This window comes from Hylobates moloch, unplaced genomic scaffold, assembly GCF_009828535.3.
Source record: "Hylobates moloch isolate HMO894 unplaced genomic scaffold, HMol_V3 SCAFFOLD_14, whole genome shotgun sequence".
Taxonomy (NCBI): Eukaryota; Metazoa; Chordata; class Mammalia; order Primates; family Hylobatidae; genus Hylobates; species Hylobates moloch.
In genome coordinates this window covers 45,537,860-45,562,659 of record NW_026652289.1, presented here as the reverse complement: position 1 = coordinate 45,562,659, position 24,800 = coordinate 45,537,860, and the positions used below count along the sequence as shown (strand labels likewise).

General features: G+C 38.9%; 1 protein-coding gene and 1 pseudogene across 3 annotated transcripts in view; one reads left to right on the top strand and one right to left on the bottom strand.

The window, feature by feature from the left end:
* Window positions 1–24,800, top strand: part of BTBD1 (BTB domain containing 1) — an 89,983-nt gene that overhangs the window by 50,887 nt on the left and 14,296 nt on the right. For all 3 annotated transcript variants that reach the window (XM_032174367.2, XM_032174366.2, XM_032174368.2), the window contains exons 3-4: window positions 4,853–4,958; window positions 13,054–13,251. In XM_032174367.2, coding sequence (XP_032030258.1) covers window positions 4,853–4,958; window positions 13,054–13,251 — 304 coding nt within the window. The remainder of the gene's footprint in view (window positions 1–4,852; window positions 4,959–13,053; window positions 13,252–24,800) is intronic.
* On the bottom strand, window positions 10,171–10,644 carry LOC116481646 (fatty acid-binding protein 5-like; annotated as a pseudogene).

Genomic DNA, 24,800 nt, shown 5'->3' with positions numbered 1-24,800 from the left:
AATAATTATTGATGGCCCCTAGCTCAACCCTCTCATTCTACAAACGGGAAAATTAAAACCTGGGGTAATTAACTGCCTTTCCAAACCTTCATAGGCTAGGTAGGGCCATGGCCCAGAGCTCTTGTTTTCCAGTTCAGTGTTCATTCTATCATTTAGAAAATGTTTGGTACCAGCCGGGCGCGGTGGCTCATGCCTGTAATCCCAGCACTTTGGGAGGCCGAGGCGGGCAGATCACGAGGTCAAGAGATCGAGACCATCCTGGCCAACATGGTGAAACCCCGTCTCTACTGAAAATACAAAAATTAGCTGGGCGTGATGGCACGTGCCTGTAGTCCCAGCTACTTGGGAGGCTGAGGCAGGAGAATCACTTGAACCCGGGAGGCAGAGTTTGCAGTGAGCCTACATCGCACCACTGCACTCCAGCCTGGCGACAGAGCGAAACTCCGTCTCAAAAAAAAAAAAAAAAAGGAAAGAAACTATTTGGTACCTTTTAAAAACATCTTCTGTCATGAAGTATTTGTAGTTACAGAATAAAGAACATTCTGATGTCACCTCTTCTTGGACATAATTATAGAACTCCACGTATGCCAGATACCAAGCTATCCCCTTTACATATATTATGGCACTTACTCCTCACTATGATGCTGTGATGTAGTTTAATATTATTATCCCTTTTTTCTTTTTTCTTTTTTTTTTTTGAGGCAGAGTCTCACTCTGTTACCCGGCCTGGAGTGTAGTGGTGCAGTTCGGCTCACTGCAGCCTCCACCTCTCGGGTTCAAGCGATTCTCCTGCCTCAGCCACCTGAGTAGCTGGGATTACAGGTGCGCACCACCACGCCTGGCTAATTTTTTTATTTTGGTAGAGATAGGGTTTCACCATGTTGGCCAAGCTGGTCTCGAACTCCTGACCTCAAGTGATCCACCCGCCTTGGCCTCCCAAAGTGGTGGGATTACAGGCGTGAGCCACCGTGCCTCACCTAGTATCTCCTTATCCCCTTTTTAAAGATGAAAAATGGAAGCTTACAGAAGTTAACATCTTATTACACTAGACAGCAGTGGTAAAACTAAGGTCTCACCTAAAATCAATAGTTGTGAAGGTTTAGTAATACTGATAATAATAGCAGAATGTACTGGGAGATGATTGTATGCCAGGCACCTTTCTCAGCACTTTGTGTACATTAATTCATTTAATCCTCACAGTAACTTTATGAGGTGTAGGTTTTCAAAGTAAAGGTTTTCTTATTATCACCATTTTTAAGTACGGAAATTGAGGCACAGAGAGGTGAAGTAACTTGACCAAAGTCATATAACTAATAAGTGATATCTCTGTATTTTTTCCTCTTTTGAATTTGTCATTAAAATCTAATAAATAAGTTGATATTCATAAGATTCTTTATTGTCCAGGAGTTTTAATGCATGTAGAGACGATCACTTAACTACTTTTATTTTAAAGGTGAGATATAAATTCAGAAACCAATAAACTAAACTTTGGCAATTAAAATGCAGATTCTGGTTCAGTAGTACCAGAATAGGGCCTCAGAGTACATTTCTAACAGGCATTCAGATGACACCAGTGTTTCTGGAGCAGATTTTGAGTAGCAAGGGTTAACAGGTGTCACTATGAGAAAAAAAGAACTTTTCAGTATCTTGTTGGTCTGAGATTCCAATATTACATTTTTCACTGGTGGGGTCATGTGAATTAGCCCATAAATTGTCATGTGAAACTTCTTGTTCCTGCCAAGTGAGTCATTTGAACTGAGCATGTTCATTTACTTAAGAGGGCCTTTGCCAGCTTCTCTCTAAAGCAAAGTGCCAGTATACTGTACCAGCATGATTTATAGAGGGAAAAACACTTTCTATGAAGTGTTATCAAAGATAACGCCAAAGTCAAAGTCAGTTTTGAGAACATTTATTTCACCCTAAATAGCAGCAATAGATTCCATAGGAAATTTGAGATAGCCTGTGTAAGGAGTGACAGACATTTGCTACCCTGAATAAGATAATTTTTATAAAAAATTGTTTTTCCTAGAGTGAAAGATCAATTTTAATATGAACACCAACTAAAAATATAGTTGAGTTGGCCAATTAAAATATCTTTTGAGGCTGGGCACGGTGGCTCATACCTGCAGTCCCAGCACTTTGGGAGGCTGAGGTGGGCAGATCACGGGGTCAGGAGATCAAGACCATCCTGGCTAACACAGTGAAACCCCGTCTTTACTAAAAATACAAAAAAAAAATTAGCCGGGTGAGGTGGCGGGCACCTGTAGTCCCAGCTACTTGGGAGGCTGAGGCAGTAGAATGGCGTGAACCCGGGAGGCGGAGCTTGCAGTGAGCAGAGATCACGCCACTGCACTCCAGCCTGGGCGACAGAGCAAGACTCTGGCTCAAAAAAAAAAAATCTGTTGATATTAGAATTTCACTTTATAAAAATGTACTGCTTCATACTTTGAAAATATATAACTATGATCCTAGACTCGATGCTGTAATAGAAGGAAAAATGTTATTAAAAAACGTTGTTGGGGCAAGTGACAAAACTGAAATACAGCCAGTGAATTAGGTAAAGATACTGTATTGATGTTAAATGTATCAAAATTAATTACTATGATTATGTAAGAGAATATCCTTAATCTTAGGAAATTTAAGAGTAAAAGCCCTCCAAGCCTGGTGGCTCATGCCAAAAATCCCAGCACTTTGGGAGGCCGAGGTGGGCAGATTGCTCGAGTCCAGAAGTTGGAGATGAGCCTGTGCAACATGGCGAAACCTTGTCTCTATTAAAAAATACAAAAGCCAAGCACGGTGCCCATGCTTGTAATCCCAGCACTTTGGGCAGGTGGATCGCTTGAGGTCAGGAGTTGGAGACCAGCCTGGCCAACACGGCAAAACCCTGTCTCTATTAAAAATTCAAAGATTAGGTGGGTGTGGTGGTAGGCGCCTGTGGTCCCAGCTATTCAGGAGGCTGAGGCAGGCGAATCCCTTGAACCTGGGAGGGGGAGGTTGCAGTAAGCCGAGATTGTGCCACTGCACTCCAGCCTAGGTGACAGGGAGACCTTGTCGCCAAAAAAGAGAGTAAAAGGCCATGATGTGTGCAACTTACTCTCAAATAGTTTAGTCTCTCCTCCCAGATAGATGTGTGTGTGTGTGTGTGTGTGTGTGTGTGTATGTATATATATATATATATATATGGAAAAGTAATAAATGAGGCAGTGTTAAATTATATTTAGATAAATCTGCATAAAGGGTATATGGGTTTTCATTGCACTATCTTTACAACTTTTGTATAAATTTGAAATTCCAAAGTATTTGTGTGTCTAAATAAAAAAGGTACAGTTAAAAAAAAATAAGGAAATTCCAAATGAAAAATATTTTGAGGGAAAATTGCATGAGATAGATTTAATATTTATTAATACACGTTTTTTATTTAGTGCTAAAATGTATTTAAAATTTGACAAAGCAAATTATTGTAAACAGGCTCAGTGTATAATCTAGGAAGTGCATTTTCAAACATTCAAGTATTCTATACATATTTTATGTTATATGTAAATGTTTTAAAATATATATATAATTTTAAAAATATATTTAAATTAAAAAAAATTAAAGCCAGTGTGTTTAATGTTTTCTTCTCTCCCTCATAAAGCACATAATTGTTTAGATATTTATCAGTTGTTCAGTAGTATCTGAATTACTGAATACTTTAAAATGAGTTTTACTTTAAAATTAAATGAAGAGTCATCAGTCATGCCAAATAATTGGTGTCATTTATGATATGGTTAATTAATTGGCAGAATTCTCAGAAGGTTTCTGCCCAAGCCAACATAAATACCTTTGGGCATTTAGCGTTTGCCCATCCTCTAAAATGTAAAGAGAACTGACCCCAAGCCAGAATGAAAGGTTGGTCATTGGCATGCCTGTCATCCTACCTCCTTTTTCAGTGTTTCGGCTTTTTAAAAAGCTTGCTTGAGTTTGACTTGGACTCCCCCTGCTTATAAACTGTTTTTTTGTTTTTTTTTTTGGGGGGGAGGGTTATAACATATGTATTGATAAAGCACATACTGTAAGCTTGACTTCTAACATCTTAAAGCCAAAATTAGTTCTTCTGGAATTATACAGTACATATTCTTGCTTATTATATATTCTGGCTTTTTTGCTCATCATTAGGTTTGTGTGGTTCATTTATATTGGTTTGTGTAGTTGTAGATTGTTCATTCTCGTTTTTGTATAATATTCCGTCATGTGAATTTTATGTATTTGTTCTTGTGTTGTCAGACCTAATTTTGCTTAGGTTCCCAGAGCTCTCATGCTCTAAAATTCTTGTACCCTGTTCTGTCCTCAAAATCAAAACAGGCAATGGAAGAGAAAATCTGATATTTGTACTGTTGTGCTTGACAATTGATATTATAGTTTAGTGAAAAGACTATAAGATTTAAGTACTTGCTTTGCAACATACTTAACTAGATGATCTTAAGCAAGTCACTGTACCTCTCCAAACCTCTGAAAATGGGATAATAATGTAAGCCTTACCTAACATAAAGGGTTCATTAAGGATCAGAATAAGTAATGTATAAGAAAATAGGCTGTACACACACACACACACACATATAAGCACACAAAAATAAAAACAGGATTGGTAATGTGAATTTGTTCTTATTTCAGCAGGGCATTTGTATTTTTAGCTTTTCATTTCTGATTGTAGAATGAAAAGTTTTAAGAATATGTAGACATTATCATGTGTATTTTAAGTAGATATTTTTACATAATTAGCAATTATAACTGTTGACAATATTAACTTCAAATATGTACAGCCTGAAGGTAAAATAACTATGAAAGTTAAATAACTATCTCTTTATATGTTTAGGCTCGATTATTTGATGAACCTCAGCTTGCTAGTCTTTGTCTAGATACAATAGACAAAAGCACAGTGGATGCAATAAGTGCAGAAGGGTTTACTGATATTGATATAGGTAAGTTCGCCATGAAGTAAATTGTTACATTTTAAGTACAGTTAATGCCTTACTTGTCAGCCTTGTTGGAGAAGGACCTATTTTTAAATCAGTGGCTTTCCCAAATGATTGAAGTCTCTCTAAGAGTTTTGTTTTCTTTTGTTTTGGTGAAACTATTTCTAAAAGTCTTAACTACCTCATTGCCTGTTAAAAGATTTCAAATCAAATAAATATTCATTGAATGCCCACCATATGCATGGCATTATTCTAGGGTCCATAGGAAATATTAAAAAGAGTAAGAGGTGAGTTGTCTTGTTAAGGAAACGTCTAATTGGAGAATGAAGGAACAAATATTTTAAAATTAAGATTTAAAACGCTAGTAGAAGAGAGGGTATTAATACCTCGGTGATGAAATAGTCTGTACAGCAAACCCCCATGACACAAGTTTACCTGTGTGACAAACCTGCACATGTACCCCTAAACTTAAAAATTAAAAAAAAGAGAGGACATATGGTAAAATGTGATTTCTGTCTTTTCTAAATTAGGTATGTAGAAAATAATTACTATGCAAATCCAGAAAATGGAGCGATTACTTCAGATTGCAGTAGTGTTAGGAAAATTTTGACAGAAGAGGTTCTGCTATGAGCCTTAAAGAATGGATAGTACAGTAGGTCCTTGAATAATGTTGTTTCATTATAATGTTGATAAGAAAAAAAGGACTCCTGGCGGGGGCCACGATCTATAGGGTTTACATGTTCTCCTATATCTTCATGGTTTTCTCCAGGCACTCTAGTTTCCTCTCACATCCCAAAGATGTGCATGTTAGGTTCTTTGGTGTGTCGAAATGGCCTCAGTCTGAATGACAGTGTGTGTGAGTGTGCCGTGTAATGAAATGATGTATTGTGTGGGATTGGTTCCTGCCTATACCAAGCCACTGGGATAAGCTCCGGCCACCTGAGACTCTGAACTGGAATAAGTGGATTGGAAAATGATTTATCAAGTAAAAATTTGTAAAGTATATGATAATCATACAAATGTTTGATGATAAATGACATAGTATGAAAGCGCTCGGCAATCCCACTATGTTATTTGCTTTTGAACTGCGTTGTGTGGGAGGTGCTCCTCAAAATTTTCACTTTGTAAACGTTTATTCCTGGATTTAACCCACCACCACTATGACCACTGTCACTCACTGATTCACCAAAAATTGGGTAAATGATTCTCTTTCTTGTCTTTATTAATCTTTCTAAAATGTATGTATAGCTCACATTTATTTCACTGTTTAATTTAGAAGTGCTTTGAGTCTTTATTTAGAAGCTTGGTGGTATTTTTGTGACCAGAAATATGCCGTAGGAACTTAACTCTTGTTTGTATCAGTTAGCTCATGGTAAAATTGCTTTCGTTAGACATTGTTTCATTTGAAGTCACAGTTTCCAAGAACCCATACATTGAGGACTTACTGTGTTTGGATAGTGGAGAGGGGAGGGCATTAGTGGCAAGTAGAACCTCAGGAAGAAGTGTATAAGAGGAAGGATGTGCAAAGCAGTTTAAAGCCAGGTGATAGAGGAACATCTAATGATAGGCTAACGATGTACATTTTGTCTTGTAGGAGAGTAGAGAGACCTAATCCAGGCCTATGGCTTTAAATACTATCTTTATGATGATAACCTAAAATATGTATCTTCAGTCCCTGTCTTCTTCTGGGCTACAAACTCATATACCCAACTGTCTACTTGACATTCTTATTTGGAGATTTTATAGGCATTTGAAACAGAACAGCTAAAGGAGAACCATTGATTCCCCTTGCTGTCTGTTAGGTCTCTTCTGTTCCTTTCCAACTGTTTTCAGTCTTCCTTAACAACACCACCATGAACCTGATTGGGCTAAAAACTCCAGTTATTCTTGATTATTATTTCTCTCATACCCCACATGCGGTCTTATCATCAGGTGCTCATGGCTCTACTTTGAATATGTATCCTGAATCTGACACTACTTACAATATCCGTGGCTACCACCTAGTCTAAGCCACCATTCTCTTTCGCCTGGATAATTGCAGTGGTCTCTTGTAGTCTCTCCTTTCATCCAGTCTTGCTCCCATACACTCCATTCTCTACATGGCAGCCAGAATGATCTTTATAAATAAAAATCAGCCCATATAACTTCCTTGCTTCCAGTGTCTTCCCACTGCCATTTGCATAAAATTTAAATTCCTTATAAAAGCTCACAGGAATACAAGGCCTGTGGAGTCAGGCCTTGTATTTGTCAGGCTGTGGTAAGAAATAGACCCAAAAGTGCAGACTGGCTCAAACACAGAAGTTTATTTCACGCCCATATAACAGACCAAGGGAGTATTATAGTCAATAGGTAGTTCTCTCTTGTTGTTCTGTCATTCCCTGGAGCCTAGCTATTATCTGTGTTTTGCTGGCAGATGGGAGAAAGTGTGGATAGGGAAAATACCCACAGATTAAAAGCCTTGACCCTGATATAGCACCTACATTTTGGCTGTTATTTTATTGGTCCCATTCAGTTGCAAGATCTCACCTAACTTTGGAGAAGCCAAGAGATGCAGACTAGTCACACCCCAGGAAGAAGAGAAAACATCTTTGGTAAATAGGTAGAAGTCACTACCTGCATCTGACTTTGTCTCCTACCATTCTCCCCCTGATTCAAGTCCCATGTATGCCGGCCAGGATTATTTATATTCCATTCTTTTGTATTTGCTATTCCTTCTGATGAGAATCCTTCCCCCCTGAATCTTTGCATCTCAGATTAAAGGAGACCTGAGACTTCAGACCTGCTTAATTAGATACCGTGTTCCCCTAAGCAATCTCTATTCCATTACTCTTGCTCTGATTTATTTTCCTTGTAATACACATTGCTCTCTGAAAGTCTTATCTAGGTACTTGTCTATATATATATATATGTTGATTTTTACTTTTCTCTCCTAAATTGTAAACTCCTTGAAGGCAGGGACTTCGTCTTGTGTACAACTGTATCACTAGCACCAAAGACAGAAGAATATAGTACATGTTCAGCTGATATTTGTTGATCAACTGGACTGACTGGCTGTGTCTAGAATAATGCTTTTTCTTCCCATCTTGGCTGGCTCTCACGCAGTCTTAAATCTTGGCTAAAGTACCACTTCCATATGACTCATTTTTTGAGAGCTGATACCCCACCCTCCTCCATTATACTTGGTATATTCCTCTGTTCTAACATCCTGTTGTTAGTTGATGTATTGCACAGTACCTTAGGAACAATTAATACACTGCTTATAATATACTGAAGGACAGGGACTAAATCAGATTCCTCCCCAGCATCTGCATGTGGTGTCTGTTGAGTACTGGATATTTGAGAGCCCTAAACACTGCCCAAGTTGTTGATGAAACATTGCTTAATCCTAAGATTTCCTCCCTGTTAGGGGCTGTCAGATGCTTCATTTGTTCTTCAGTGTGTTCTCATCTGAAATATTACTGCGTGCATCTGGGTAACTTACACCTTATAAATAGCTCTTAAATTATGCATGCTCTTGGAGCCTGAGAATCTTGAAGTACGTGCCTTGTACAGGGTAGAAGCCAATAAATATTTGGTCATTTGATTTGACTCACGGTTGTTTATATGAAAACTCAATATTGTGTTATATTTATGAAACAATCTGCTGTGTTTTTCTGATCTTTATTTGGTTCTGAGCTTTAACTTTGTACTTTGACACATCTGCCAGTAGAAGACCTATGTGTTTGTCTTTCTGCCCCATAGACTAGTTTGTTTCAAATGTACTTGTTAAAAATTGGTAAATAATTAAAAAACATTTTTTATCAATGTTATTATTATTATTTTTGTTTTTTTTGGTAGAGACGGGGTTTTGCCATGTTGCCCAGGTAGGTCTTGAACTCCTGGGCTCAAGCCATCTGCCCGCCTCAGCCTCCCAAAGTGCTGGGATTACAGGTGTGAACTATTATGCCCAGCCCCAAAAATTGGTAATTCAAGAGAAGACTGGGAGCTGAAAGGACTGGCTTCAGGAGCTTTTTACAGCTGTCTTATATTCTCAGGATGTTTTTTCTCCTCTGGGATTTGAATATGTATTCTGGAGGAAGAGATACTGTTTCTTACAGCCTTTTGCTAAAGGAAGAAGAAAATTTATCATGTTGATAGAATAAAATGAATTTACGCCAAGGGTAGTATGATGTGCTTTTTTTTAGTAATAAAGTTTATGTGTTTATCTCTGCAGAAGTTTATTAGCATACCAAGTGGAGACATGTAGGTTCAAAGTCTTCTGGTTTTCCATCAAATGGTTGTGGCATATTGATTGCATTTAATTAACTTGTGAAAGGGCTTCATGGTGCCATAGTTTATACTCATCTGCTCAGCTACAATAAGAGATAATGAAGTTTGATTTTTTTAAAAAAAATTATGTGAACCAGTTTATTTTTAACATGTTATTAAGCCTCTACTGTGTTCTTGGGACTATAATACCTTTGCTAGGATATTACTTATGTTTGATATTAAGCAAATATTTGGCTCCTAGCATGTGTAGACCATTGCAGAAAAGTTTTTTTTTTTTTTTTAGACAGAGTTTTGCTCTTGTCACCCAGGCTGGAGTACAATGGCATGATCTTGACTCACTGCAGCCTCCACCTCCCAAGTTCAAGCGATTCTCCTGACCTTAGCATCCCAAGTAGCTGGGATTACACGGGCACCTGCCACCACGTCTCGCTAACTTTTGTATTTTTTGTGGAGACAGGGTTTCACCTTGTTGGCCAGGGTGGTCTCGAACTCCTGACCTCAGGTGATCACTCGCCTCGGCCTCCCAAAGTGCTGGGATTACAGGAGTGAGCCACTGTGCCTGCCCATATTGTAGAATAGTATTTAAAGAAATGTTTTTCTGATATGTGTTTATGGATAATGTAATCATATTTAATGCTTTAATTGATTTCTGCTGTGTGTAAGTATAGCATGCTCATTTTTATTTAAATTTAATTTAAAGTATAACTATTAGATATTTCATAGAAGTGCCTATTTTATCTAGGCTCTTTAGAGATTTTCCTATCCATCTAGAGGAGTCGTTTTTTAGGAACTGGGGTATTTATTATTTTTTTTTTTATTAGCACAAACACATTTATTTATTAACCAAAGAGATGATCCTAATTAATCCAAGACACTTTGAAATAGCTGCATGTGAAGTGTTTGTGATAAAGATAATTGAACACAGTAATGAAAAAAAAACACTATGGAGATTTGCTCATTGAACTGAGCTTGGTCATTCTCTTAGTTAACTCCTGTCCAAAGTGATGATGGAATTTTTATTCTACTTTTTCACAGATCCGAGTACAGGTGACGTTGTTCGTGACACAGTCCACCACTAATTTCCCATCTTTCAATTTTCTTGTTATTGTGCTTTCCTTCCCACCCCACTCCTGATGCTGAACCAATGCACCATCTGTAAAGTTGCAGACAGTCTGAGTTTTTCTGCCATCAGCTGTGGCTTCTTCAAACTTCCCTCCCAGGGTACAAGAAAACTGTGTTGTTTTCAAAGTGCTCTCGGTTTTTATGGTGAGGTTTTTGCCATCACAAGTTATGATACAATCTGGCTTGGCCATTGCGTCCATTTTTCGCAAAGCAGTACCCATTCCTACTCCTTCGTGTATTCATCAAAGCGTTTGCTGTCCACCAGGCGCCATCTTCCACCCAGCTGCTGAACTGTGGCCATGGTGGGCGCGGGCGAGCGGGCATGCAGAGCGGGGTTGGCGTGGGCAGCATGCTGTCGAACTGGGGTATTTATTTTGACCCTTTGAGAAATCTAAAACATGTTTTATTTTACCTGCCTATATTAAACAATATATACTGGATATAATTTAGGATTCTTGCGATTATTAATGCTCACTAAGTATCAGTTACATTATTATTGTACAGTGAAGCCCTCAGGTCTGTGAACTGTTGTTTTTTTTAAAAAACTCTATAAGACCCTTGGTAGCTATTCTTTTCAAGTGCTTAACGTCTTCTTTTCACAAATTTCCTCTTTTCTCTATCCCTGTTAGATTGCAGTTTATCATTTTGTTCTAGTATATTAGCCTCTAAAGCCCCTTTCTCTTCTGAACTTATTGCTTCTGGGCTGTTAGAACTTAAAAGTAACTGAGCTTATTTTAATTTTGCCTGTCATAAGAGGAAAAGTGTTCTGAGTAAGGACCTGAGGTACAGGCATGACGTTTATACTTGGATGTCAAATAGGAATTTCAAACTTAGTATGTCTAAAATGAAACTTCAGCTCTTTCCCCACTCCAAACCTGTACCTCCTATGGTCTATGCCATCTTGGTTGATGGCACCTTCATCCCTCCAGTGCATAAGCTATATAAACCTTGCAGTTATTCTTGACTCCTCTCTTTAAATCACACCTGACATCCAATCTGTTAGGAAATCTAATTGAGTCTTCCTTCAGAATACATTCCAAATATGATCAATTTTCACCACTTCCACTGCTACCCTCCTTGTCCAGGCCACCATCCCTGACCTGGATCGATGCAAGAGCCTCCAATTGATACTGTCTCCACTATAGCCTCTTCTCAACAGAGAAGCTAGGGTGATCCTTTCAGAACATAAAATGTGACAACTCAGAACCCTCCAGGCATTCTCCATGTCACTTAGAGTAAAAGCCAAATGATCTGCAGGGTGCTGCATGATTGCCCCCTCTCCCCACAGCCTCTGGCCTCCTTGCCTGCTACTCTTCCCTCCTGCTAACTCCACTCCACCACGTTGGCCTCCTTACCATTCCTCAGATATGCCAGGCACACTTTAATATGAGAGCCTTTGTACTTTTAGTCCTGGAATACTCTTCCTCTAGGTATCTATTTGGCTTACTCCCCCACTTCCTTCAAGTCTTGCATAAGTGAAGCCTGCCTAAACCACCCGATTTTATTTTATTTTATTATTTTTTGGCACAGTCTCACTCTGTTGCCTGGGCTGGAGTACAGTGGCATGATCATGGCTCACTACAGCCTCAACCTCCCGGGCTCAAGTGATCCTGCTGCCTCAGCCTCCTGAGTAGCTGAGACTACAAGTGCATGCCACCATGCCTGGCTAATTTTTAAAAACTTTTTTGTAGAGATGGGGTCTCACTATATTGCCCAGGCTGGCCTGAAACTCCTGGGCTCAAGCCATGCTCCTGTCTCAGCCTCCTAAAGTGCTGGGACTATTGGCATGAGTCACCATGCCTGGCCCATTCCTATTTTAAACTGCCATTTCTGATTCTCCTTAACCTGATATATTTGCCCCCGTATATCATCTAAGATACTCGAATTTACTTGTGTTTATTGAATCTGTTTCTCCTTATTAGAATGTAAGCTCCATGAGGGCAGGAATTTTTAACTTTTTGTTCAGTGATACATCAGTGCTGGCTGGGCGCGGTGGCTCACACCTATAATCCCAGCACTTTGGAAGGCTGAGGCAGGCAGATTACTTCAGGTCGGAAGTTTGAGACCAGGCTGGCCAACATGGTGAAACCCTGTCTCTACTAAAAATACAAAAATTAGCCAGGCGGGGTGGCCCATGCCAGTAATCCAAGCTACTCAGGAGGCTGAGGCAGGAGAATTGCTTGAACCTAGGAGGCAGAGGTTGCATTGAGCCGAGATTGTGCCTTTGCACTCCAGCCTGAGCAACAGAATGAGACTCTATATCCAAAATATATATATATAATTGCCTAATAGTACCTGGCACATAGTGAGTGCTTAATAATAAATATTTACTGAATGAACGAATGAATTATAATCTGTAGACTTTAAGAATTTCTGTAATTAACTTGGAAGCTTTTTCTGTGGCTTGTTAATCTTATTCTGGATAGTTGAGTTTACTTGTTAAATGGCATAAATATATAAGGAGAGTACTGTGTCTTAATATTGCATGTATGGTAAGTAATAAATTGATTGTTAAACTGATTTTTATGGAACACTTTGGAGTTTAAGTCCTTTAATTATTTAGTATTTTAAAGTAGAAAGTCTGTAGTTTTAAGTATCTAACCTATTTTTTGTTGAGATCTGAAAACTTAATATAAGTGTGTCTGTTGGTATTGCTTGGTTAGAGAGCTAAAATATTTCTAATTGGGTTTATTTTGTATTTTGCCTATAGATACACTCTGTGCAGTTCTAGAGAGAGACACACTCAGTATTCGAGAAAGTCGACTTTTTGGAGCTGTTGTACGCTGGGCAGAAGCAGAATGTCAGAGACAACAATTACCTGTGACTTTTGGGAATAAACAAAAAGTTCTAGGAAAAGCGCTTTCCTTAATCCGGTTCCCACTGATGACAATTGAGGAATTTGCAGCAGGTAAGGGTATAAATTCACCAAAATCTATTTGAAACTGTTTTAATAGTCTGTCAGGGCTGGGCATGGTGGCTCACGCCTATAATCCCAGCACTTTTGAGAGGCCGAGGCAGGTGGATCACTTGAGGACAGGAGTTCGACACTAGCCTGGCCAACATGGTAAAACCCCGTCTCTACTAAAAGTACAAAAAATTAGGCATGGTGGTGGGCATCTGTAATCCCAGCTACTCGGGAGGCTGAGGCAGGAGAATCGCTTGAACCCAGGAGACGGAGGTTGCAGTGAGCCGAGATCATGCCATTGCGTTCCAGCCTGGGTGACAGAGCGAGATTCCACGAGACTCCATCTCAAAAAAAAAAAAAAAAAATTCTATCAGTCTCCCTGTGCCAGAGAGGAAAAGAAGCTGTTATTTATTCAGTACTAATCACATGACAAACATATATGCGAGTGTATGATTTCGTTTAAGCCCTTCAAAATTATATTATCCACATTGTATAGGTTAGAGAAGTGAAGCTGGGAGAGGTCGAGTGCCTTACCCCAGGTTATGACAGATCTTTTTGACTTTTTTTTTCTCTTCTTTTTTTTTTTTTTGAGACAGAGTCTCCCTCTGTTGCCCAGGCTGGAGTGCCACGGCACAAACACATTTCACTGAAGCCTCCACCTCCCGGGCTCAATCAATTCTCCCACCTCAGCCTCCCAAATAGCAGGGACTATGGGCACTACCATGCTCAGCTAATTTTTAAATTTTTTTTGTAGGGACAGGATTTCACCATCCTGTCCGGGCTGGTCTTGAACTCCTGGGCTCAAGCCTCCCAAAGTGCTGGGATTACAGGTGTAAGCCACCACATCTAGCCTCTGTTTGACTCTTAAGGTTGATGCTTCTGATTAAAATCAGACAGATCTGTTTTGAGTCTCCATGACCACTTATCACCTGTTTTCATTACCCATATCATAATTGACTATTATCTGCCTTTAAATCACGGCCAGGTTGATTCAAAAGAAAGAAAAGTCTCATTTTTTTTTTTTTTTTTTTTGAGACAGGGTCTCCCTCTGTTGCTCAGGCTGGAGTGCAGTCGTGTGATCTTAGCTCACTGCAACATCCACCTCCGGGGTTCAAGCGATTCTCACACCTCAGTCTCCTGAGTAGCTGGGATTACAGGCGTGCACCACCACAAACTAATTTTTGTATTTTTAGTAGAGACTAGAGTTTCGCCATATTTGTCAGACTGGTCTCGAACTCCTGACCTCAGGTGATCTGCCCACCTCGGGCTCCCAAAGTGCTGGGATTACAGGCGTGAGCCACTGCGCCTAGCCCTCGTGATTTTTTAAAAAATAATTTCAACTTTTATTTTAAATTCAGGGGGTAACGTGCAGATTTGTTTCATGGGTATATTGTGTGATGCTGAAGTTTGAGGTACAATTGATTGCATCACTTAGGCAGTGAGCGTAGTATCCAGTAGTTAGTTTTTCAACTCTTTTCCCCCTTCTGTCCCTTCCTCTTTTCCCCTTTTTAACAGTCCTCAGTGCCTATTGTTTCCATCTTTTTGTCCATGTGTATCCAATGTTTAGCTTCCACAAGTGAGAACATATGGTATTTGGTTTTCTGTTTCTGTATTAACTCACTTAAGATAATGGCTTCTAGCTGCATCCATGTTGCTGCGAAAGGCAAGATTTTGTTTTTTATGGCTTTATAGTATTCTGTGGTGTGTGTGTGTCCGTGTGTGTGTGTGTGAGTGTGTGTGTGTGTATCACATTCTCTTTACCCAGTCTACCATTGATGGGCACCCAGGTTGAGTCAGTGTCTTTGCTGTGATGAACATATGAGTGCATGTGTCTTTTGGTGGAACATTTTATTTTCTTTTGGATATATAACCAGTAATGGGATTGCTGGGTTGACTGGTAGTTCTATGGTTTTTTTTGTTTGTTTTTTTGGTTTTTTGGTTTTTTTTTTTGAGACGGAGCCTCACTCTGTCACCCAGGCTGGAGTACAGTGGTACAATCTCAGCTCACTGCAACTTCCACCTCCTGGGTTCAAGCAATTCTCCCACCTCAGCCTCCCGAGTAACTGGGACTACAGACGCCCGCCACCACACTCAGCTAATTTTCGTATTTTTGGTAGAGATGGAGTTTCACCATGTTGGGCAGGCTGGTCTTGAACTGTTGACCTGAAGTGATCCACCTGCCTCAGCCTCCCAAAGTGCTGGGGTTACAGAAATGAGCCACTGTGCCCGACCTCAATAGTTCTGAGTTCTTTGAAAAATCTCCAAACTGCTTCCCACAATGGCTAACCTTATCTACATTCCCACCATCAGTGAATAAGAATTCCCTTTTCTCTGTAGCCTTGCCAGCAACTGTTTTTTTTTATTTTAATAGGCATTCTGAGGAGTATGAGATGGTATCTCATTGTAGTTTTGATTTGCATTTCTCTGATGATTAGTGATGTTGAGGATTTTTTTCATGTTTGTTGGCTGCTTGTATGTCTTCTTTTGAGAAATGTCTGTTCATATTTTTTTGGCCCACTTTTTATGAGTTTTTTTTTTTTCTTATTGAATTGTTAAAATTCCCTGTAGATCCTGGATATTAGACCTTTGTCCAACACATAGTTTGTGAATATTTTCTCCCATTCTATAGGTTGTCCATTTGTTGGGTTGATAGTTTTTTTAAGCGTGCAGAAGCTCTTTAGTTTATTTAGGTCCTACTTGTCAGTTTTTGTTTTTGTTGCAATTGCTTTTGAGGACTTTGTCATAAATTCTCTCCCAAGGCCAGTGTCCAGAGTGGTGTTTCCTAGGTTTTCTTCTAGGATTCTTATAGTTTGAGGTCTTACTTTAAATCTTTAATCCATCTTGAGTTAATTTTTATGTATGGTGAAAAGTAGGAGTCCAGTTTCATTCTTCAGCATATGGCTAGCCAACTTTCCCAGCACCCTTTATTGAATAGAGGGGTCTTTCTCCATTGCTTATTTTTGTCAACTTTGTCAAAGATCAGATGGCTGTAGGTCTGCAGCTTTATTTCTGGGTTCTCTTTTCTGTTCCATTGGTGTTTGTGTCTGTTTTTGTACCAGTACCATGCTGTTTTGGTTACTGTAGCCTTATAGTATAGTTTGAAATCCAGTGGTAATGTGATGCCTCCAATTTTGTTCTTTCTGCTTAGGATTGGTTTGGCTATTTAGGCTTTTTTTTTGTTCCATGCGAATTTTAGAATATTTTTTCTAGTTCTGTGAAAAATGATGTTCGTAGTGTGATAGAAATAGCATTAAATCTGTAGATTGCTTTGGGCAATATGGTCATTTGAACGATACTGAGTCTTCCAATCCACGAGCATAGAATGTTTTTCCATTTGTATGTGTCATTTGTGATTTCCTCCAGCAGTGTTTTATAGTTCTCCTTGTAGAGATCTTTTACTTGGTAAAAATATATCTAACCAAGATGTATGGATGTAAAAATACCTGGTAGAAATACACCTTAGTTAGATGTATTTCTAGGTATTTTATTTTTTGTGTGGACATGGTAAATGGGATTGCATTCATGATTTGGCTCTCAGCTTGAACATTATTGGCGTATAGAAATGCTGCTGACTTTTGTACATTAATTTTATATTCTGAGGCTTTACTGAAGTTCTTTATCAGTTCCAGGAGCCTTTGGTGGAACTTCTTTTTTTTTTTTTTTTTGAGATGGAGTTTTGCTGTTTTTTGTTGCCTAGGCTGGAGTGCATTGGCACAGTTTCAGCTCACTGCAACCTCTGCCTCCCGGGTTCAAGAGATTATCCTGCCTCAACCTCCCGAGTAGCTGGGATTACAGGTGCCTGCCACCACACCCAGCTAATTTTTGTATTTTTAGTAGAGACAGGGTTTCACCATGTTGGCCAGGCTGGTCTCAAACTCTTGACCTCAGGTGATCCGTCCTGTCTCGGCCTCCCAAAGCGCTGGGATTACAGGCGTGAGCCACCACACCCGGCCTGGTGGAATCTCTAGGGTTCTCTAGCTATAGAAGCATATCATCTGTGAAGAGAGATAGTTTGACTTCTTTTCTTATTTGGGTGCATTTTATTTCTTTTTCTTTCCTGGTTGCTCTGGCTGGGACTACCAGTACTATGTTGAATAGGAGTGGTGAGAGTGAGCATCCTTGTCTTTTTCTAATTCTCAAGGGGAATGCCTCTAGCTTTTGCCCATTCAGCATGATGTTGGTTGTGGATTTGTCATAGATGGCTCTTGTTATTTTGGGGATATTCTTTTGATGCCTAGTTTGTTGAGGGCTTTTATCATGAAGGGATGCTAGATTTTATTGAATGCTTTTTCATGTCTATTGAGACAGTCATATGGTTTTTATTTTTAACACTATTTCATGATTGTTTTGAATTGTAATACTTTTTATTTTTCGATTTTATTTTAGTTTTAGAAATGAAGTCTTGCCATGTTGCTCAGGCTGGCCATGAGCTTCTGGGCTCAAGTGATTTTTCCACCTTCACCTCTTAGCCAATGTGCCTGGCTGAATTGTATTTCATTATGCTTATTGGCCTTTTTATTTTCCATTACATTATTCATGTCTTTTGTTGTTCTGTTGGTGTGTTCAAATTTTGTTTTACTGGTTTATCTTACATTGATTCTTTGTGTATTTATTATGTATTCCAATTTTTTTTTCTGACTTATACTTGTTCCAATTTTCTCCAAGATTGTTTTTGTTTTTGCTGATAAGAATCAGTGTTTGGGTTTTTTTTTTTAATAAACTTTTGAAATTAAAGTTTAACATCCATATAGTAAAATGAACAAATAAAGTGAACATACTTATTTAACCAATTTATCCTACTGTACTAGTACCCCAGAAGCCTTTGTCATGACCCTCTAAGTCACTAATCTCCCTCTGAAAGGTGACTACTTTCTGTCTTCTGTAAATTAGTTGTGTCCATATGTAAACTTTATAAAAAGGAAATCATATATATGGTGTGTATTCATTTTTGTGTGGCTTCTTTCTCTTAACATTATGCCTGTTAGATTCGTCTATGTGGTTGAGTGTGGCAGTAGTTCATTCTTTTTCATTGCTTTATAATATTCTGTTATATGACTGTGCCATGATTTATTTATCCATTTTACTGTTGTTGGATATATGGATTGTTTCTGTTTGGGGACCATTGAGGCCATTCTTGTACATGTGATTTGGTATACATATGTAAACATTTCTGTTGGATATATATGAGTGGAATTGCTAAGTCATGGAGTGTGCATATGGTCGGCTTTAGTAGATCCTGCCATCCTGCCAAACAGTCCTTTAAAGTGGTTGTAACAGTTTACACTCATCAACAAAGTGAAGAGACATAAGAGTTCGTTTTGGTTGCCCACATCTTCTCCAATACTTGATATTGTCAATTTTTGTAATTCTAGCCATTTATGTGGATGTGAGGACATATTTCATTGTGGTTTTAAATTTCATATCACGGATGATTAATAATGTTGAATATGCCAATAATTTTTTAATCCATTCTGACAGACTTTGTCTTTTGTCTGAACTGTTTTGGTTCACTTACATTTAATGTAATTACAGATATATTTGGGTTTATGTTTACCATCTTGCAATTTGTTTTCTATTTGTCACATCTGTTTTTTGTTTTTTTTTTCCTTTCTTGCTTTCTTTTAGAGGAATCAAGCTATTATTCTTTTTTTTTTTTTTAGGTAATGATACAGTTTTCCCCCTTATTCTGTGAATATAGTGAACTACATTAATTGATTTTCCAATTTAAACCTATTTTGGATTCCTTACGTAAATCAGACTTGGTTGTTATGCATTATCCTTTTTATATATTACTGGATTTAATTTGCTGAATTTTAAATGTATTTTTATGACTACTGAATGAGAGAAATTAGTCTATATATATATTTTTTCTTGCAATGAAATTGTCAAAGTTGTCCTCATACAAAAGTTAGAAATATTTCCTTTTTTTCCCCCAGTGTTCAAGAGTTTGTATTATTAATTTTCTCCTGGAACCAACTTCTGGCTTTATTAATTTTCTCTATTATAGTATGTTTTCCATTTCATTACTTTCTGCCTTTTTCTTTATTACTTTCTTTCCTTTCTTTGCTTTTAATTTGCTGGGGTTATTTATTTTATTAGTCTTTGTGACTTTTTGAGATACTTAGAAGGTCAACCTATATTCTTTTTGAATGCATATATTTAAGTCTATATTTTTTCTCTCAGCATCCTTCCCCCCCCACAGTTTTTGATATGTGTATTTTCATTATCATTCGATTAAAAATTTTTAATTTTTGCTTTTTTTTCTTTGACTCATAAATTATAGATAACTTAATTTCCAAACATTTGAGATTTCTTCTTATCTTGCTCTTGCTGATTTCTGGCTTATTTCCAGTATAGTCAGAAAATATATTCTATATCATTTCAACGCTTCGGAATTTGTTGATACCTGCTTCGGCCCAGCATATGGTAGTTTTATTTATTTTTTGTTATTTTGTTTTATTTATTTTTGAGACAGTGTCTCACTCTGTCACCCAGGCTGGAGTGCAGTGGCATGATCTTGGCTCACTGTAACCTCCACTTCCTGGAGTCCAGCGATTCTCCTGCCTCAGCCTCCCGGGTAGCTGGGATTACAGGCACACGGTGCCATGCCTGGCTAATTTTTATATTTTTAATAGAGACAGGGTTTCACCATGTTGGCCAGGCTGGTCTCGAACTCCTGACCTCAGGTAATCCACCCACTATGGCCTCCCAAAATGCTAGGATTACAGGCATGAGCCACCACGCCTGGCCCATACGGTAGTTTTAATAAGTATCCATGTATACTTGAGAAGAATGTATTCTTTTTTGTTATGTGCAGAAAAACCTGAATAGTCCTGTATCTGTTCAACAGATTGAATACTATATCTATGAAAGGAATATATACTAATGATCTTCAAATTTTCTATATATCTATCTATCAATTTGCTTTTTCATTGTTCTATCAGTTACTAAAAGAAGTAGATTTAAATCTCAGGGTGTGTTTGAGAATGTGTTTCCTTTTGGTTCCATCAGTTTTCTTTTTTATTTTAGGTACATTCAAATTTAGGATTTTTTTTTTTTTTTTTTTTTGAGGTGGAGTCTCGCTCTGTCACCCAGGCTGGAGTGCAGTGGCACGATCTCGGCTCACTGCAAGCTCCGTCTCCCAGGTTCATGCCATTCTCCTGCCTCAGCCCCTCCTAGTAGCTGGGACTACAGGCGCCCGCCACCACGCCCGGCTAATTTTTTGTATTTTTAGTAGAGACGGGGTTTCACCGTGGTCTCGATCTCCTGACCTCGTGATCCGCCCGCCTCGGCCTCCCAAAGTGCTGGGATTACAAGCGTGAGCCACCGTGCCCGGCCTTTATTGAATTTGCTTCTTTATCTTTACAATCTATCCCATCGTAAATCTAATTAAACTTATTGTGGGTTTTTGTTTTTTATTTTTTATTTTTTTGAGACAAGAGTCTCCCTCTGTCACCCAGGCTGGAGTGCAGTGGCACAATCTTGGCTCACTGCAACATCCACCTCCTGGGTTCAGGCAATTCTCATGCCTCAGCCTCCTTAGTAGCTGGGACTACAGGCGTGCACCACCACACCCTGCTAAATTTTGTATTTTTAGTAGAGATGGGGTTTTGCCATGTTGGCCAGGCTAGTCTCGAACTCCTGGCCTCAAATGATCAGCTTGCCTCAGTCTCCCAACGTTCTGGCATGAGCCACCACTCCCGGCCTAAACTTCTTGTTTTAAAGTCTTTGTCTGATATTGGTATGGTTTCTCAAGGTTTTTTAAATTCTGTATCTTTCTCATCCTTTTACTTTTAGCCTTACATTATTTTGACCATGTCTCTTGTAAGCTTCATTTTTAAAAAATTCAGTCTGACAGACTTTGCCTTTTAGTCTATTAAACTTTCTTTTTCTTTTCTTTTCTTTTTTTTTTTTTTTTTTTGGTGTAGACAGTGTCTCCTCTGTCACCCAGGCTGGAATGCAGTGGCATGATCTCAGCTTACTCCAGCATCAACCTCCTGGGCTCTGGGCTCAGGCTATCCTCCCACCTCAGCCTCCCGTATTAAAGATTCTTTTATTATTATTTTAGTGGGTTGCCCTTGTTATCACGAGACTATATCCTTATTGATTTTTAAATTAAATCTTAAAAATTAAAATTTTTAGGTGGGGCACAGTGGCTCATGCCTTTAGTCCCAGCACTTTGGGAGGCTGAGGCGGGTAGATTGTTTGAGTCGAGTTCAAGACCAGCCTTGGCAAAATGGCGAAACCCTGTCTTTACAAAAAAAATTTTTTTTATTAGCCTGGAGTGGTGGCATACACCTGTAGTCCCAGCTACCTGGGGGGCTGAGGTGGGGATTACTTGAGCCCAGGAGTTCAAGGCTGCAGTTAGCCGTGATCACACCACTGCACTCCATACCTGGGCGACAGTGAGACCCTGTCTCTAAATAAATAAATAAAATTAAAATTTTTAAATTAAAATTTTCTACACAATATAAAGGCATTATTGATACCTTTGCTATATTTAACCTTCTCTAGCCTTTGGTGCTACTATTTCATGTATTTTAATGTTTCATATGTTACAAAGCCCACAAAACATTATTTTTAAAGTCAATAATCATTTTGATTTGCCTATATATTTGCCCTTTCAGTTATCTTCATTTTTTTTCTGTATGACCAGATGTATGCTTCTATCTGGGAACATTTCTGTTAGCTTGAAGAATTCCCTTCAGTATTTCTTTTAAAACAGGTAGGATACTAACCAGATTCTCTCAACTCTTTTTTTCTTTTGTCTAAAAACATCTTTATCTTACCTTTTTTTTTTTTTAAAGAGATGGGGCCCTGCTATGTTGCCCTGGCTGGAGTGCAGTGGCTATTCACAGCCTCAAAATTCTGACCTCAAACAATCCTCCCACCCCAGCCTCCTGAGTACCTGGGACTAGAGGGGCACACTGCTGAGCCCAGCTTGCCTTCATTTTTGAAGGACATTTTTCTGGGTAGAAAGCTCAAGGTTGACAGTTATTCCCATCTATCATTTGAATGCAATTCTATTCCTTTTTTTTTTTTTTTTTTTTTGAGACAGAGTAAGACTCTGTCACCCCGCCTGGAGTGCAGTGGCTTGTGCCAATTTCATCTCAGTGCAACCTCCACCTGCCAGGTTCAAGTGATTCTCCTGCCTCAGCCTCCCGAGTAGCTAGGATTACAGGCACCCACCACCGTGCTTGGCTAAATTTTGTATTTTTAGTAGAGACGGGGTTTCACCATGTTGGGGAATGGTACCCAACATGTAGGCTTTTATTGCTCACCTCCCTCCCACCATTCCCCCCAAGTCCCCAAAGTTCATTATATCATTCTTAGGCCTTTGCCTCCTCATAGTTTCTTAGCTCCCACTTATAAGTAAGACCATATGGTATTTGGTTTTCCATTCCTGAGTTATTTCACTTAGAATAATGGCCTCCAAGTTCATCCAAGTTGCTGCAAAGGCCTTTGTTTCGTTCTGTTTTATGGCTGAGTAGTATTCCATGGTGTATATATACCACATTTTCTTCATCCAGTCATTGGTTGATGGGCATTTAGGTTGGCTCCATATTTTTGCAGTTGCTAGTAGTGCTGCTATAAACATGCACGTGCAAGTATCTTTTTCATGTAATGACTTATTTTCCTTTGGGTAGGTATCCAGTAGTGGAATTGCTGGATCAAATGGTAGTTCTAATTTTAGTTCTTTTTTTTTTTTGGGAGACAGAGTCTCGCTCTTTTGCCCAGGCTGGAGTGCAGTGGCGTGATCTCAGCTCACTGTAACTTCTGCCTCTCAGGTTCAAGTGATTCTCCTGCCTCAGCCTCCCGAGTAGCTGGGACTACAGGCGCACATCACTGCACCCAGCTAATTGTCGTATTTTTGTTAGAGATGGGGTTTCACCATGTTGGTCAGGCTGGTTTCAAACTCCTGACCTCGCGATCTGCCTGCCTCAGCCTCCCAAAGTGCTGGGATTACAGGCATGAGCTACCACCCCCAGTCCTTTTTAGTTCTTTAAGGAATGTCCATACTGTTTTCCTTAGTGGTTGTACTGGTTTACATTCCCACCAGCAGTGTAAAAGAGTTCCCTTTTCACCATATCCACGCCAATATCTATTTTTCTTTTTTTATTTTTTAATTATGGCCATTCTTGCAGGAGTAAGGTGGTACCTTATTGCGGTTTTAATTTGTCTTTCTATGATAGTTAGTAATTAGCATTTTTTCATATGTGTATTGGCCGCTTGTATATCTTCTTCTTTTTTTTAATTATACTTTAAGTTCTAGGGTACATGTGCACAACATGCAGGTTTGTTACATACGTATACATGTGCCATGTTGGTGTGCTGCACCCATTAACTTGTCATTTACATTAGATATATCTCCTAATGCTATCCCTTCCTCCTCCCCCCGCCCCACAACAGGCCGTGGTGTGTGATGTTCCCCTTCCTGTGTCCAAGTGTTCTCATTGTTCAATTCCCACCTATGAGTGAGAATATGCGGTGTTTGGTTTTTTGTCCTTGCGATAGTTTGCTGAGAATGATGGTCTCCAGCTTCATCCATGTCCCTACAAAGGACACGAACTCATCATTTTTTATGGCTGCATAGTATTCCATAGTATATATGTACCACATTTTCTTAATCCAGTCTATCATTGATGGACATTTGGGTTGGGTCCAAGTCTGCTGGGTGAAGGATATGAACAGACAACTTCTCAAAAGAAGACATTTATGCAGCCAACAGGCACGTGAAAAAATGCTCATCATCACTGGCCATCAGTGAAATGCAAATTAAAACCACAGTGAGTTACTGTCTCATACCAGTTAGAATGGTGATCATTAAAAAGTCAGGAAACAACAGGTGCTGGAGAGGATGTGAAGAAATAGGAACACTTTTACACTGTTGGTGGGGCTGTAAACTAGTTCAACCATTGTGGAAGACAGTGTGGCGATTCCTCAAGGATCTAGAAGTAGAAATACCATTTGACCCAGCCATCCCATTACTGAGTATATACCCAAAGGATTATAAATCATGCTGCTATAAAGACACATGCACATGTATGTATAGCTTCTTTTGAGAAGTGTCTCTTCATGTCCTTTGCCCACTTTGTGCTGGGATTATTTGTTTTTTTTCTTGCTGATTTGTTTGAGTTGTAGATTCTGGATATTAGTCCTTTGTTGGATGCATAGTTTGCAAATATTTTCTCCCACTCTGTGGGTTGTCTGTTTGCTCTGCTGATTATTTATTTCGCTATGCAGAAGCTTTTTAGTTTAATTAGGTCTCATTCATTTATATTTGTTTTTGTTGCATTTGCTTTTGGGTTCTTAGTCATGAAGTCTTTACCTAAGCCAATGTCTTGAAGAGTTTTTTTGATGCTGTCTTCTAGAGTTTTTATGGCTTCTTAGATTTAAGTCTTTGATCCATCTTGAGTTGATTTTTGTATAAGGTGAGAAAGGAGGATTCCTGGCATCCATGAGGAATAGCATTTATTCCTGGATCTAAGTTTTGACTAATTAATGCTTTTAACATTTTAATTAATGTGTTTAACCTCAAATGGATTTATTGA